Source organism: Lipotes vexillifer, unplaced genomic scaffold (assembly GCF_000442215.2).
Source record: "Lipotes vexillifer unplaced genomic scaffold, Lipotes_vexillifer_v1.1 scaffold1540, whole genome shotgun sequence".
Taxonomy (NCBI): domain Eukaryota; kingdom Metazoa; phylum Chordata; class Mammalia; order Artiodactyla; family Lipotidae; genus Lipotes; species Lipotes vexillifer.
In genome coordinates this window covers 275,777-289,018 of record NW_006787143.1, presented here as the reverse complement: position 1 = coordinate 289,018, position 13,242 = coordinate 275,777, and the positions used below count along the sequence as shown (strand labels likewise).

Genomic DNA, 13,242 nt, shown 5'->3' with positions numbered 1-13,242 from the left:
TGTTGTGGCCTCTCCCGTTGCGGAGCACAGGCTCCGGACGCACTGGCTCAGCGGCCATGGCTCACGGGCCCAGCCGCCCCGCGGCATGTGGGATCTTCCCGGACCGGGGCACAAACCCGTGTCCCCTGCATCTGCAGGCGGACTCTCAACCACTGCGCCACCAGGGAAGCCCCTCATACCAGTTTTTATTCGTCCTAATGTGCCCTAATGTGGAGGAAGTTACTTTCTATCTTTAGTCTGTTCTCCTTCCTCTTTTTCTTATTTTTCTTCCTCTTTGGGAACCTCCTTTACTCCGTCTTAGCTTGAGGTTGGATAGAGCTGGTTATGGGGGTTGCCAAGGAGTGTAGTTGTGTAGTTGTGGTCTTTTTGGTTAGGGGCCTGATGGCCATAAAGTAGGAAGGAAAGTGTCTTTTTTGGGGACTGCTGAAAGAGAGTTCCATAAACTGGGTAGTTTTTTAACAGCAGAAATTTACCCCTCACATTCCTTGAGTTTGGAGTCCAAGATCAAGGCGCTGCAGTTTCAGTGTCTTGTGAGACGTGGTTGATAGACAGCTGTCTTCTTGCTATAACCCCATATGGCAGAGGGGACAAGAGATCTCTCTCAGGCCTCTTTTATAAGGGCACTAATTACCTTCCAAATACCCTGCCTCCTAATACCATCATGTTGGGGGTTAGGATTTCAACATATGAATTTGAGGAAAACACAAACACTCAGTCCATAGCAGAAAGGGCATTTTCTTTTCATTCATCAAATGCAAGAATGATCCAGATGACGATGAAATAAATATCCTAGAATTCCTGGGTAACATCCTGGATAGTTGAGTTCACTCATGTAAAATCAGTTGAGGAGAGTTACCATTCTCATGACTAAGTATTTACTTAAACATAGTATTCACAGAAAAAAATAAAACCATAAAAAAGGACTTTTCTTGGTAAAAATCATTCCAAAGCAGAATAGACATGCACAATTTTGAGGAATCTTTGATGAGTTTTGAGTAATGACCTCTTCATTGAATCAACTTGATTTTAGATCAAGACTAGACCTGGATACACATGTATGTATACATAGCTAGATAGGTAAACAGTCCCTGCCCTACCCCCTTTGCCCCTGCCACTTCCAGCTTGCTTCCTTGCTCTGCCATCCCCCAGCCCAGTCTCCTGTCTCCCCATCTTCTATCGTCTGACTCTGGCTTTCATGTAAGGTTCTCTTCCAGGAGACATCTGGTGGATTTGAAAGTCTTTTTCCTTGAAGCATGATCCCTTTAGGGACTTGTCATTCTCGTAGAACACAGAATGGGTAGTGAATAGGGAGTGCTGAGAAGTCAGAACTTGGGCTATTCTGATCCAGCTCTGATCTTAACTAGCTGATCAGGTTCTTCCACATAGATTGTGGAAGTGCCTTCTCTTAAGAAGAGGAGTTCAATAAATGGTTTCTCATCCTCTTTGGGCATCACATTATTTATAAATGGAAGAGGTTGGGCAAGATGATCTCTAAGGACCCTTCCAGCTCTGAATTCTGTGATTATATTCTACATGTTAGGACAATGTGGTACTTACTGGCATCACCAGTAATGAAATTACCCATCCTTTATCTTATAAAGGAAAAGCAAAAACCAATAACAACAGACCAGCCAAGCCTAAAAAGGAGAGTATGTGGATTTTTATCACACCGGCAACTCTCCAGTGATGCTTGTGATGAATGTGAATGTCTTCATAGAAAAAAACAAAAAAAAAAAAAAAACACGCTGCCCTGGGGTGACCTGACCTGCCTTTTTGTTTTGGACTTGGATACGGCAAACATGTTTTTTTAAAAAAAAAAAAAAAAAAAAAAAAAAAATCCCAGCTGCCCTGGGGTGACCTGACCTGCCTTTTTGTTTTGGACTTGGATACGGCAAACATGTTTTACTTTAATGTAGTTCTGCATGCTTGAGACTCAGAATGTAGCTGAAAATAAAAGTCTGTGCTTAATACTTGCTGGTAAGAGATTATCTTACAAAAAATGTTTTTCTTCCATCTCCTTATCTCTTATTTACCTCTTCACTCAAACCTTGCCCCATCCTTCACAGAGAAAGTTCACGGGAGGTTACCAGGTGGTTCTCACTCAGATTTCATTCCCTCAATTCTAGAAGTACCCATTAAGTTTCAATCTTTATCTTTCTTCTTCCTGTCATAGCGGATGAGATGTCCTGCCAAGACTAAGCGTCTACAGATCCAGCCCTCGACCTCATTTCCTGTTAACAGGGCTGGGATCCTGATCCAGCTCTTCTGCTTCCTCCTCGTCTTTAAAAACCACACATCTGTTTCCAGTCCTAAAAAAAACTTTTTAGTGACCCTCCCAACTGCCCGCAAAAGATTCAGCCCACTAGTCCTCCTTCCATTAAATGCCGTAATAGAACAGAATAATTTCTGGAGTGAAGTGTCTCACTTCACTTGCCACAGCCATTAAGGTTGTTTTTGTTTTACCCCATTTCATGCAGCCTTAATCTTATCCTTTATGTGCCTCACTCAACATGAGATAACAGAAATGAAGCGATTTCTTTCTCGTTTGGCCTTTCCTGTAAATCTCATTTCCAGATTTGCTCCAAATTAGAGGAAAGGTTAAGTGGAGTGGGAAAACAAGAGGAAGGCAGAGGACATTAGGCTCTGTTGAGGCAGTGCACTCAGACGTTTTACAGCTCGATTTTACCCCTTCCTCGATCGATCCATCCCACGGCCTTGCCATCTCAACTTTTCTCATCGGGAGGGCGTGTGCGCCTTTGGGCGGCCTCCACGATCTATGGGCCAACACCCTCTGCAGCAGGAGGCGCGTGCGGTGCATCTCCACGAGGGCATTAGCGCTCCAGAACAGCTCTCACCACTCTCCCCCTTTTCCCAGCTGTCAGCAGAGGAACTTCCTCTGACCATCTGCTGCCGCATTAGTCAGAGTTCATCAACTTGTCCACAGGATTTCTCTCCCAAAGCTGTACGGTTGCTCCTCTTGTTCATTGTATGTCTGTTTTTCTCATTTCTTAGGGGAGTTCTGTTTTGTTTTTCTTTTACATTTCATTCTGTTCATTTGAATGTGGATCCCAGATACTTCTAACTGCAGAAACTTTAATGCTTCCCTCTGCCTGTTTTAGTGTGGCACAACTGTAGTCTAGAGACGAAGAACAAAGGGAGTCCTAGTAGAGAAACTGAAAAGAGTCAAGGTTCATGAAACCTGAACTTAAGTCAGTTTCTCTCTGCCTCTATTTTGTGACCTAGGGCAACTTACATCACTTTCCTGCCTCAGTTTCCTTATTTGTAAAATGTGAATAAAAGCATTACTCAACTTCTTGAGTTCTGTGAGAACTAGAGATAATTTGTGGAAAAACTGTGACACAAGCCTACTGTTATTTCTGTTAAATTTATTAGCAGTGGCACTAGCGTCACGACCTTCCTAAAATTGCATCTGTGCCTCACAGCAAGAACTTTCTACCCTAGTGTGTAGCAGGTATAAAGCACATCCCTAATCAGACTGTCAATATTTAAGCATCTTTTCTCCTAGGCTGCCTGTTGGGGACATGTACTGTGATCCGCACCAGTTCTTTTGTAGGCAGAGCTGGCATCCCGGTTTGTTTAGCTACTGCTATGGACTCCAGCTTGTGGGGGGCTTCTGGCTGAAGATGACTAGTGCCCAGAGGTGCTTTAGACTAGAATCTGGGCTGCCTATGCACCTGCCGCACTTCCGAGTACTGTGTGGCATGCGGTGTTCCTTCCTGAAGGTGCTGGGTGAAAGTGCTTGTCAGTCAGAGCCTCATCACAAGAGGCTTGACAGTCCCCTTTGTCAAGCGTTTCTGCCGGAAGACATCATAGCAAATTGGTCCTGTGTTACAAACCTCTGCGTTCTTTTGCAGACCAGCAACTTTTTGGTTGTGTTAGAGAAAATTACAGGAGAATTTTTTTTTTTTTTTTCCTCAGCACTATCCAGTAGAGCTAGCAATGATATCTAGGAGACGCATTACCGCTCTCAAGCTCACAACGTTTAAGCATGATGTCTCTCTGTGCCTGAAAATGCAAGCGATATGACCACTTTCTTTTGCTTCCAAACCCCCTTTCCTTAAGTCAGCAATATGGTCCCTGCCAGAGCGAATGTCAGAATCAGGCTAGGCTAGCATACTTGCCAAAGATTTAGGTAAGAGACATTATACAAATGTCTAAATTATTGCAGTTTGGAACTCTAAGATTTCTAAAAATCACTTTCACACAATTCATTATTGTTAGTATTTGTGACTATTTGATAAACTCCAGAATCTTTTTCTGCCATGGAAAATAAATTATTTCTAATGGCTGTTTTTTTTTCGTTTTTCATTTTAAACTTGAACTTTTCCCTGAAACAGTCACATGTCATCACCATGCTTTTCTCTATTTAACACTTTTTCTTACCTCCACCCTAGGATGGTCGTCTGCAGGTGAATGACCAGCTGATTGCGGTTAACGGGGAGTCTCTTCTGGGAAAGTCCAACCACGAAGCTATGGAGACACTTAGGCGATCAATGTCCATGGAAGGAAACATACGAGGGATGATCCAGTTGGTGATTCTGAGGAGGCCAGGGAGACCACTGGAGGTGATGCAAATTTTTATTTCCTTCTGCAAATTGCCCAAATGGCCACCAGAATATTCACACTTCCACCACTAGTATGGTAGCTAGGCTCGTACTGATACTGAAATTGGAAAAATATGCCCTAGAAGTGCTCTGATGGGTTTATGTGGCAAATTGGTGGTTGTATATTTTAGGTATAACTAGAAGGTATAAAAATGTGCATGTAAATTAAATAATTTATCTAGGGTAACAAGTCCATAATTTCCAGGTTTCCTCCCAGAAACTCCTAGAGCTCTGGACTTTACGAATAACGCTTTATTCATATTATAAACATTAAAGCATAAAACATGCTTATATACTTTTTGGATGACATGCTAGCAGTGTCCATACCTTAGAAAGTTCTTAATCAGATGTATATAATGCTTACTGTGAAGATCATTATAGTGCAATCACCTCTCTACATTCTTCCCTGTAATGTGTGCCTGGGACTTAACTAATTTAAAATTTGATCTATTAAACAAGCTTCTTGCTTCATGTTCTTAAATAAATGTTTTTAATTAAAGAAGTATTTTTGAAATCTTTTATCACGATTTCTTTATGGATATTTTAAATGTAAGCAATATTTTTACATACACATGAAGTGTGAACGTAAACTATTCTTGAATGCTGATATCCCTAAACATTTCAGTTACATACAATTATATTATTTATATAATTATTATATTATACAATTATATATTATAGTGTACAGCTATCATATTCATCATAAGGTATTCCTAAAACATTATTTTCACTTATATAGAGAGAATAATTATTAAATGCTCCTAAAAATTATTTTAAGAAAATATAAGAAAAAAGTCGATAATACTTAAGAGTTGAGAAAAACATCAGCAAATCACACATATATTCTCTAAGGACAAATAATGTTTTTGTGATACAGTAATACACAAAGTTAAAATAGAATCCTATTAAAACACACTAATATAAACTATTAGTTTTAATAATAAGTTCAACTTAAACATTTTAAAATGAAAAGGTTTTGAAATTAAGACTGGAAGGTAGTTGGGGATGATAGTGGTTAAAATGTTGGGCTCTGGAGTTTTGGATTCCTTGAGTTAAAATCCCACGTGAGTCATTTCCTGGCTATGCAAAGACATACATAGTTGAATGCTCTGTACTTACAGATAGCAATACTGTTGTCTGCCTTATCCCTTCATAGATCCTCATTTCCCAGCACCTAGTAGTAAACGGTTGTTATATATTGTTGAATGAATGGATACAAGTTGCATCTGAGACCTACTTCTTCTGAGAGGATAAGCTGTAGTGAACTTATCAGTTGTATCTTACTTTGTCGTTTTATCAGCTGTTGAAAAGGAGTAACTACCTTTTAGCTTTTCTGTACATAACCTTGTAAATGTTAAATAAATGTAAATTTCCCAATTACTGGAGACTATATATAATGAACCAACTCATTTCCAACATTTGTGTCTGCTTAAGTGACAGAGAGGTTTCCATGAACATTTCAGGGATTTTACTTATGTACATAGTCATGAAACCCTTAACGCTTGCTTCCTACCATGAGAGAATAGGCTGCTTTCTGGTGGAATTTGGTTCTTACTCGAGAGCCCTAGACCTCCACAGAACCCACTTGTTGGATGCGGGTGTGAAGTATGACCTGTAGACCCCTGAATCATCCCTTCCATGCATCTGTCTTTTAGATCTCCCTTAAGATGTCTTGGGACAAAGATACCTCAACTAATAGAAAAGTCTGGAATACACTGCTCAAGAATTCCATATCTGTGTAGATAGAAAAAGTAAAGGAAGAAAAAAAGAAATGAACATGATTGCTAGAAGAGTTCCCTCCCCACCTCTCCACCTCTAATCTTCCCTTGTTTCATGTCTTTCTCTAAAATATATGAATGCCTAGAGGATAAGTACTCTCTGTTTTCATTATCCTTTACGGCACATATTTTCATTTTAATTCTCACACTCTGGGCTGGGTTGACAATTATTTCATCAGAAGAAAGTACTAAGCCTTCAGTTGGTTGCCCATCCTCAGGAGTGTCTTTGTTGTTGTTGTCGTTGTTGCTGTAGTTCTTTTTTTTTGTTTTTTTTCAATAGATCTTTACTGGAGTATAATTGCTTCACAGTGCTGTGTCAGTTTCTGCTGTACAACAAAGTGAATCAGCCACATGCATACATATATCCCCATATCCCCTCCCTCTTGCATCCCCCTCCCACCCTCCCTATCCCACCCCTCTAGGTGGTCACAAAGCACCGAGCTGATCTCCCAGTGCTGTGTGGCTGCTTCCCACTAGCTATCTCTTTTACATTCGGTAGTGTATATATGTCGATGCTACTCTCACTTCGCCCTAGCTTCCCCCTCCCACCCCGTGTCCTCAAATCCATTCTCTATGTCTCCAACTTTATTCCTGCCCTGGAACTAGGTTCATCAGTACTTTTTGTTTTTTTTTTTGGATTCCATATATATGCATTAGCATACGGTATTTGTTTTTCTCCTGTTAATACTGTTCACTGGGGACTCAATTGGGAATAAGAAATGGGACAAAAAGCAGTTTTATGAGGACATTTAAACAAGATCCATTTTTATTTTCCCTAATATTTACATGCTTTCCATTGGGGATGAGCAGGCACTTGGCTCTCTCAACTAGTGGGAATCTCTGTGGCACCTATGAAGATTAAAGAGTGTTTTTTTCATATAAAGACAGCAGCCTAATGTACAGATGATCTTTATTAAATTTAAAAAAAATCTGTAGCTATTTGATATCCCAAATCTGTTTTGCTGTGTCACATCATATATGTTGTGTGCTCGTGTTTTTGGAGGATTCTTCAGTGGGACAGCAATCGCCCTCAGGTACAATAAAAAAGAATCTGTAACCTAGAAAAGGCCTCAGTTCTGCCCATATATTCAGGGAAATCAATTAGTTAGATTTTGGAAGAGTACCAAAATGGTTACTTGAACATTATATTGATATTAAAAAAAATACTGAAGACGCTACTTAAGAAAAGTCAAAATATATTGTCGTTGGGTATTTTCTCACATTACCCAGATGTACAAGATATGTAAACAGTTTTGATGAGGACCTGGTGAAGAATACATAATGAGCCCTTGATTGAATCAAAATCGTTTTAAACAGAAACATGTTTTTCAAAGGATGAGCTTGAGGTTCAATTGTAATTCTATTTGAGCCTAGAGACTTGGTATTAAAAAATGGGTTATGACCTGTTTTTTTTTTTTTCCTTCCCCAAAACATTTCCCTCCCTTGAGCTGTAAGCTCGGCTTGGTGGAAGCAGAATATGTTTAAAAATCCATTGTATTTTTTATTGGCTGGGACACTAATGGAAGGCTCCACGGCAGCTCTGTTTTACAGGCTGAATATTTTAATTAGGCTGGTTACTGATCAGTTGTTGGGATATTGATTGTGTCATTTATCAAAGAGCTGGGAAAGCAGAAAAAAAATTTTGCTGTTGTTGTTAAAGCACTTGACTATGCAAGGTAGGTCCTACCTCTCCTACCTTCCAGGGCTCCAGCTTTAATTTAGGAGTAGTTTGCCCCAGGCTTGGGTTGACTAATGAACCAGGGGCAAAAGGTAACACTGGGTGTGGAAAAAGTGTTATAAGCCTTGACAAAAAGCTAAAGGACCTTCAGCAGCTGAAAACATGTTAATTATGAAGAATGCATGCATGGAATGTTTTGAATATTTTGTTTAACTAGCAGGATACCAAGTTTCTGTAACTAAAGAGGAAAGTAGAAATCAAATGCATTGTTTGGGCCAAATGCTCTTTTTCAGAAGGAAAGAGGTTTGGGGATCAGATCTATGTTTGTGTTTGCGGAATGTTCCTCTCACAAATGGTCAAGGGAACGGCCCTGAGATGGCTTTCAAATTACTTCTTTGAAATCTGTTAGAAGACACACAGTGTGAACCAGAGCAAACCCCAGTTCTCTGTGCCTCATTCCTCTAGAACAATCACTAGAGCTCCCTGCGGACGGCCCATTCCTAGTACCTCGGCAGCACCTGTGGAACACGGTTTATCCTGGAGCTAGCAGTTTTAAGGAAACTGAATTTGTTTACAGACTATCAAAATCAAAACAGATGGGGGAAATATGGAAGAAGAGAAAAAAATCTCAGGAGAACCACTGCCTGGCATTGTCCCAGCAGTTTATTTTAGCTCCTGGCCAAAAGGGCTAGTGTCTGCAGTGGAACACGCTCATGACATTTCAGTGACAAACCTGCCTGGGTTCTGACTTGTCCTAGAGCATATACACTTAGTCACCAAGGGAGAGGGAGACAGGAGCCAGCTGGTTGGCAGAGAAACACCCTTGGCATGAACTGTATTCTTATGTTGACACTGCCACAAGCTGTACTCCCAGATGGAAGAAAATTTGAAAGAAGCTAGTTGTAAGTGGTGGGAAAGAATAATAATGTTAATCTGCTTTTGTGCTTGCTATCAGCACTCCTAAGCCTTAACACCACATTGTCAGTATTTTTTATTGCCTATTCAGAGATGTTTTAACTGATAGGGCCATTTTGATTTTCCACAGTCGAAGACTTACGTGCAATAGACTCTTGAAAGATTATTCATAAATTGATCGTTCTTTCACTTTGCTTCCATTGACCAAGTTGGAACATACTAAAAAAGCGAACGTGGGGCTTCCCTGGTGGCGCAGTGCTTGAGAGTCTGCCTGCCAATGCAGGGGACACGGGTTCGTTCCCCGGTCCGGGAAGATCCCACGTGCCGCGCAGCAGCTGGGCCCGTGAGCCATGGCCACTGAGCCTGCGCATCCGGAGCCTGTGCTCCGCAACGGGAGAGGCCACAACAGTGAGAGGCCCGCATACCGCAAATAACTAACTAACTAACTAAATAAATTAAAAAGCTAACGTAATTTTTATTTTCATCCCTTAGGAACCTGCAGAGTGTGGGGCATTTTCTAAGCCGTGCTTTGAGAACTGTCAGAATGCTGTAACCACCTCCAGGAGAAATGATAATAGTACATTGCATCCATTTGGCACTTACAGTCCACAAAACAAACAGAAAGGTAAGATTCTATCCATTCTCATCTGCTGCAAGTGGTATGAGAGAACAGGAGAGTGTTTATTTAGGAAAAAAAAAAAAAAAGGAACAAAGGGGAATTAATTAGACTAAGTGCAGACTTTGTTACTCTGAGTCATGAAAATGAGAGATGGGTGGGAGATCTCACTCACAGGTTGTGAAGCAGATTCCTGGCATTGCCTAAAGTTTAAGTGACAGTTTCTATGCTTGCTGCCCCAAACATGGAGGGTTAGGTATAAAATAAAACCATGCCTGGAGAAACAAAATGACAAACCGTTATATTTTTTTAACAGTCTTTTAATATTGGAAGTTACCAAGTGTAAATAACAACTAAACTTACAAAATATTGATATATGGAATAGTATTAAATCATAAAGTGGTCATAACACAGTCCACAGATTTATGCTTGTTTCTGAGCGGTAAATACTGTGAACCAAGACCATGATACGATGGTGGAATGTTTTTGTTATTGCCTCACTACTACTATCTTGTATGGATCACATTTCTAGTAGTGCTCTACATGTAAAAAACTTGGATTTTCTTCTTTGTTTTTCAAAAATTATACTTATGGCCACCAAGAGAATTCTTTTATTTCCCTGCATCTCCTTTCTTTAGTAACTTTACTTTTTTGTTTGGCAAAAGCAATAGATATTCATGACAGGAAATTAAGAGAAGAGCAATAAAGAGAAAATTTAGTGGCACTTATACTTCTGTCAGAGATACTGATCAATAACATTACGTATATATTGAAAGTGTTTCCTTCATGTAAAAATGTGTATATAAAATAAAATGAAATATATATTAAATGTTTAGGAAATTGCTTTTTAATTAATAGCACATTATGAACATCTTACTATGTCATTGAATATTCCATAACATCACGTTCAGTAGTTGCATAGTAGTCTAGTGAGTGGAGATGCCGTTTATATAATCAACCCCTTATTTACACTTAAGATGTTACCCAAATTTAACGAGGGGGGAACAGTTTCTAGACTCTGAGATTACTCCATCAGAACAAACTTGTAAATCTGAGGTTCCTCTAGAATTAAATTCTTTCATCTGAATGGGATGCTTTTTCCTCTGAATTCCTGTTTCAGTGAGCGTAGCAGCAACAACTGTGATCATTTATTGTTCACTGTCTGTTGCATACTGTGGTGAGCAATTTACATGCACACTCAAAGTAGGTGGTATTTACTATCCTCATTTTACAGATGAAGAAATAGAGGGGAGAGTAAATGACTAACCCAACACCGAGTATAACCCCTGCAGAACCTGATACATCTCCTGTCTCTCTGACTCAAGTTCATTCCCTAAACCACAGCAGGGGCCCTGTCTTACATTGGTCTCTTGAAACTGTTCTTTCACCTCATCCCAAGCGTGTCCATTAGAAGCTGAGTTCACCTTGTGTCAGATAAAGAGACACCCAGTATATCTTCCCTCATCTTAATAAAATTAAAAGTTTTCTTGACAAAGCAGCATCTCCTTCTGAGTCCTTCAGTCGCAATAGCAGGAGAATCTGGGGAAGCAACAGCAAGTTGCCTTCACACCAGAAGAGCCTTCTCTCTACCGCGTCCAAATAATGATCAAGAACATTCCAGCCTTTATATAACTTGATTGGCACTTAATTCTCAAGCAACATGTGGTCCAGTGACAATCCAAGTTCCGGGTTTTATTCCTAATTACACCAGTGATGTCCAAAGGAACATTGGACACCTTACCTCCCATCCTCTGTCTTTTTCAGTACTTATAAAATATCGATGCTGAAGTGATAATTACGCAGTATATTTTTAGAAGACATTGAGATACTCAAGGAAATGCGATAATATCTCTAGGAAGGCTAGCAAAGGCTAAAATAATGAAACTAGATATAGTGTAAGGATCCACCCAGAAAAAAAATTTTAAATAGTAAAGTCCACCCAAAACACACGCTAAAAATAAAATGCAGTAATACTTTGGAACTTCAGTAGAGTGCTCAGAGTTTGTATGTCACTGAACAATTAGAGTCCTTTAGGCACAGAACCACTGGGAGGTTCTGTCTCTTCCCTCCCTCCTGAGACACAGATCCGCGGTCCATAAGGTTCCTGCTACACATCCTCCTCCCACCTCAATTTTCCAAGGTAACATCGAAAATCCAGTTCTTTTAAGAAGCGACCCCATTAAACACTATTTTTTAAAAAGCACAGAAAATCTATTGTCATTATTTCCTTGGGGATCTGTGATATAATACTTGGTTATAAGAATTAGGCTTATCAAAGCACAGATTTGTTATATTTTAATTATAAGAGGCCAGTAGATGGAATGCTTTTTCTTTTTATATAAGCCTATTGACTGAGAGACCAAAAAATATATATAACAGAATTTATAGACAAGATGCTATAGAAGAATATCATGCTCATCACATCTTTGTGTAGCGTTAATAACATTTTCATTTTTGAGAACCATTGAGACTTCCCGAGTTTCCGATGCACACGAGGCGGCCATAGGCCTCAAAGACTCATGAAACTTGAGTGAGTGTTGACTCGCCACCACCAAGCCTTTTTAAGGAGCTCCTTTAGAAAAACAAGATTGACTTGACAAAATGTAATGTCTAGTGAGGAGAGGAACTGTTACAGCCAAAACATTAACTTTTTTTTTCTTCCTTTCCTCCTTTCCTTTGTATATTTAAAAGTCCAATCTTGATATGCTGTGTTCCATCTATTTTTGTAGTAATAGTACTACCACCCATTGTTCCACTGTTATTTTTTTATGTATACATATTCCTGTCAAGCTGTTACAGAGAAAAGGCACTTTTAGAACTAACGTTTGTAGAAATTGTAACACCAGAAAATTCACATTTGCGTTGGAGAATTGCTCGCAATGCCCGCAGTGGAATGAGTGTAGGGCTCCAAGATGGTAATAGGATGGAGGTTGTGTCCCAGGCGTTTACTATAAAATCCTATTAAGCATTCGAATGGTAATGAAGTGCACAAACACTGCATTTTCTGAAGAATCTTGCTGGCAGATCTCACCCTGGGCCAAGCTACAGCCTAAGCACAGTTTGCCTCTGGTTTGTTCTTCCCTCTCCTTTAATAGTTCTCATCTTCCCTTTGTGCTCTACTCCTGCTTCCTCCCCACTTCCAGTTCACGTGAACTCCAGCCCCTGCCCCAGTAGCCCGTTGCCTCAAGTCTGCCCAGGATCACCCACTGAGGTCTTCTCAGGACTTTCATCCATACCCCAAATCAAATGTTTCGGTTCTATGTCCTGTCCCACTGGATCCATGTGCCCTGGGGTCCTTTGAAGAGACACATAATAGTGTGATTATTTATAATATCTTCCCTCCTGGGAACCTGCATGTATCCACCCCCCTATAGCACGTAAGGCACTGCCGCTGCAGTGATGATCAGAAATTGAATTATACTTTTCAATTTTCCTGATGTTTCTGGGATACCTCCGTTGTGCAGAATGCGCTAGGCTGCAACGATGAATACAATGCTGTTATTGTTCTCAAAAACAGTCTAAAGTAGGGGGTCAGCCCACTTTGTCTGTAAAGGGCCACGTAGTCAATATTCCAGGCTTTGTGAGCCATAGGATCTCTTTCGCAACTCGTCACCTCTGCCACTGTAGTGC

The 13,242-nt window shown here is 40.1% G+C and overlaps 1 protein-coding gene across 1 annotated transcript in view; it reads left to right on the top strand.

Moving 5' to 3' along the window:
* The window catches only part of PARD3B (par-3 family cell polarity regulator beta), a gene marked incomplete at its 3' end in the record, with an annotated part of 751,281 nt that overhangs the window by 467,745 nt on the left and 270,294 nt on the right, over window positions 1-13,242 (top strand). Inside the window, exons 12-13 of the mRNA XM_007459885.1 lie at window positions 4,416-4,586; window positions 9,489-9,621. Of these exons, the coding sequence (XP_007459947.1) occupies window positions 4,416-4,586; window positions 9,489-9,621 (304 nt within the window). The remainder of the gene's footprint in view (window positions 1-4,415; window positions 4,587-9,488; window positions 9,622-13,242) is intronic.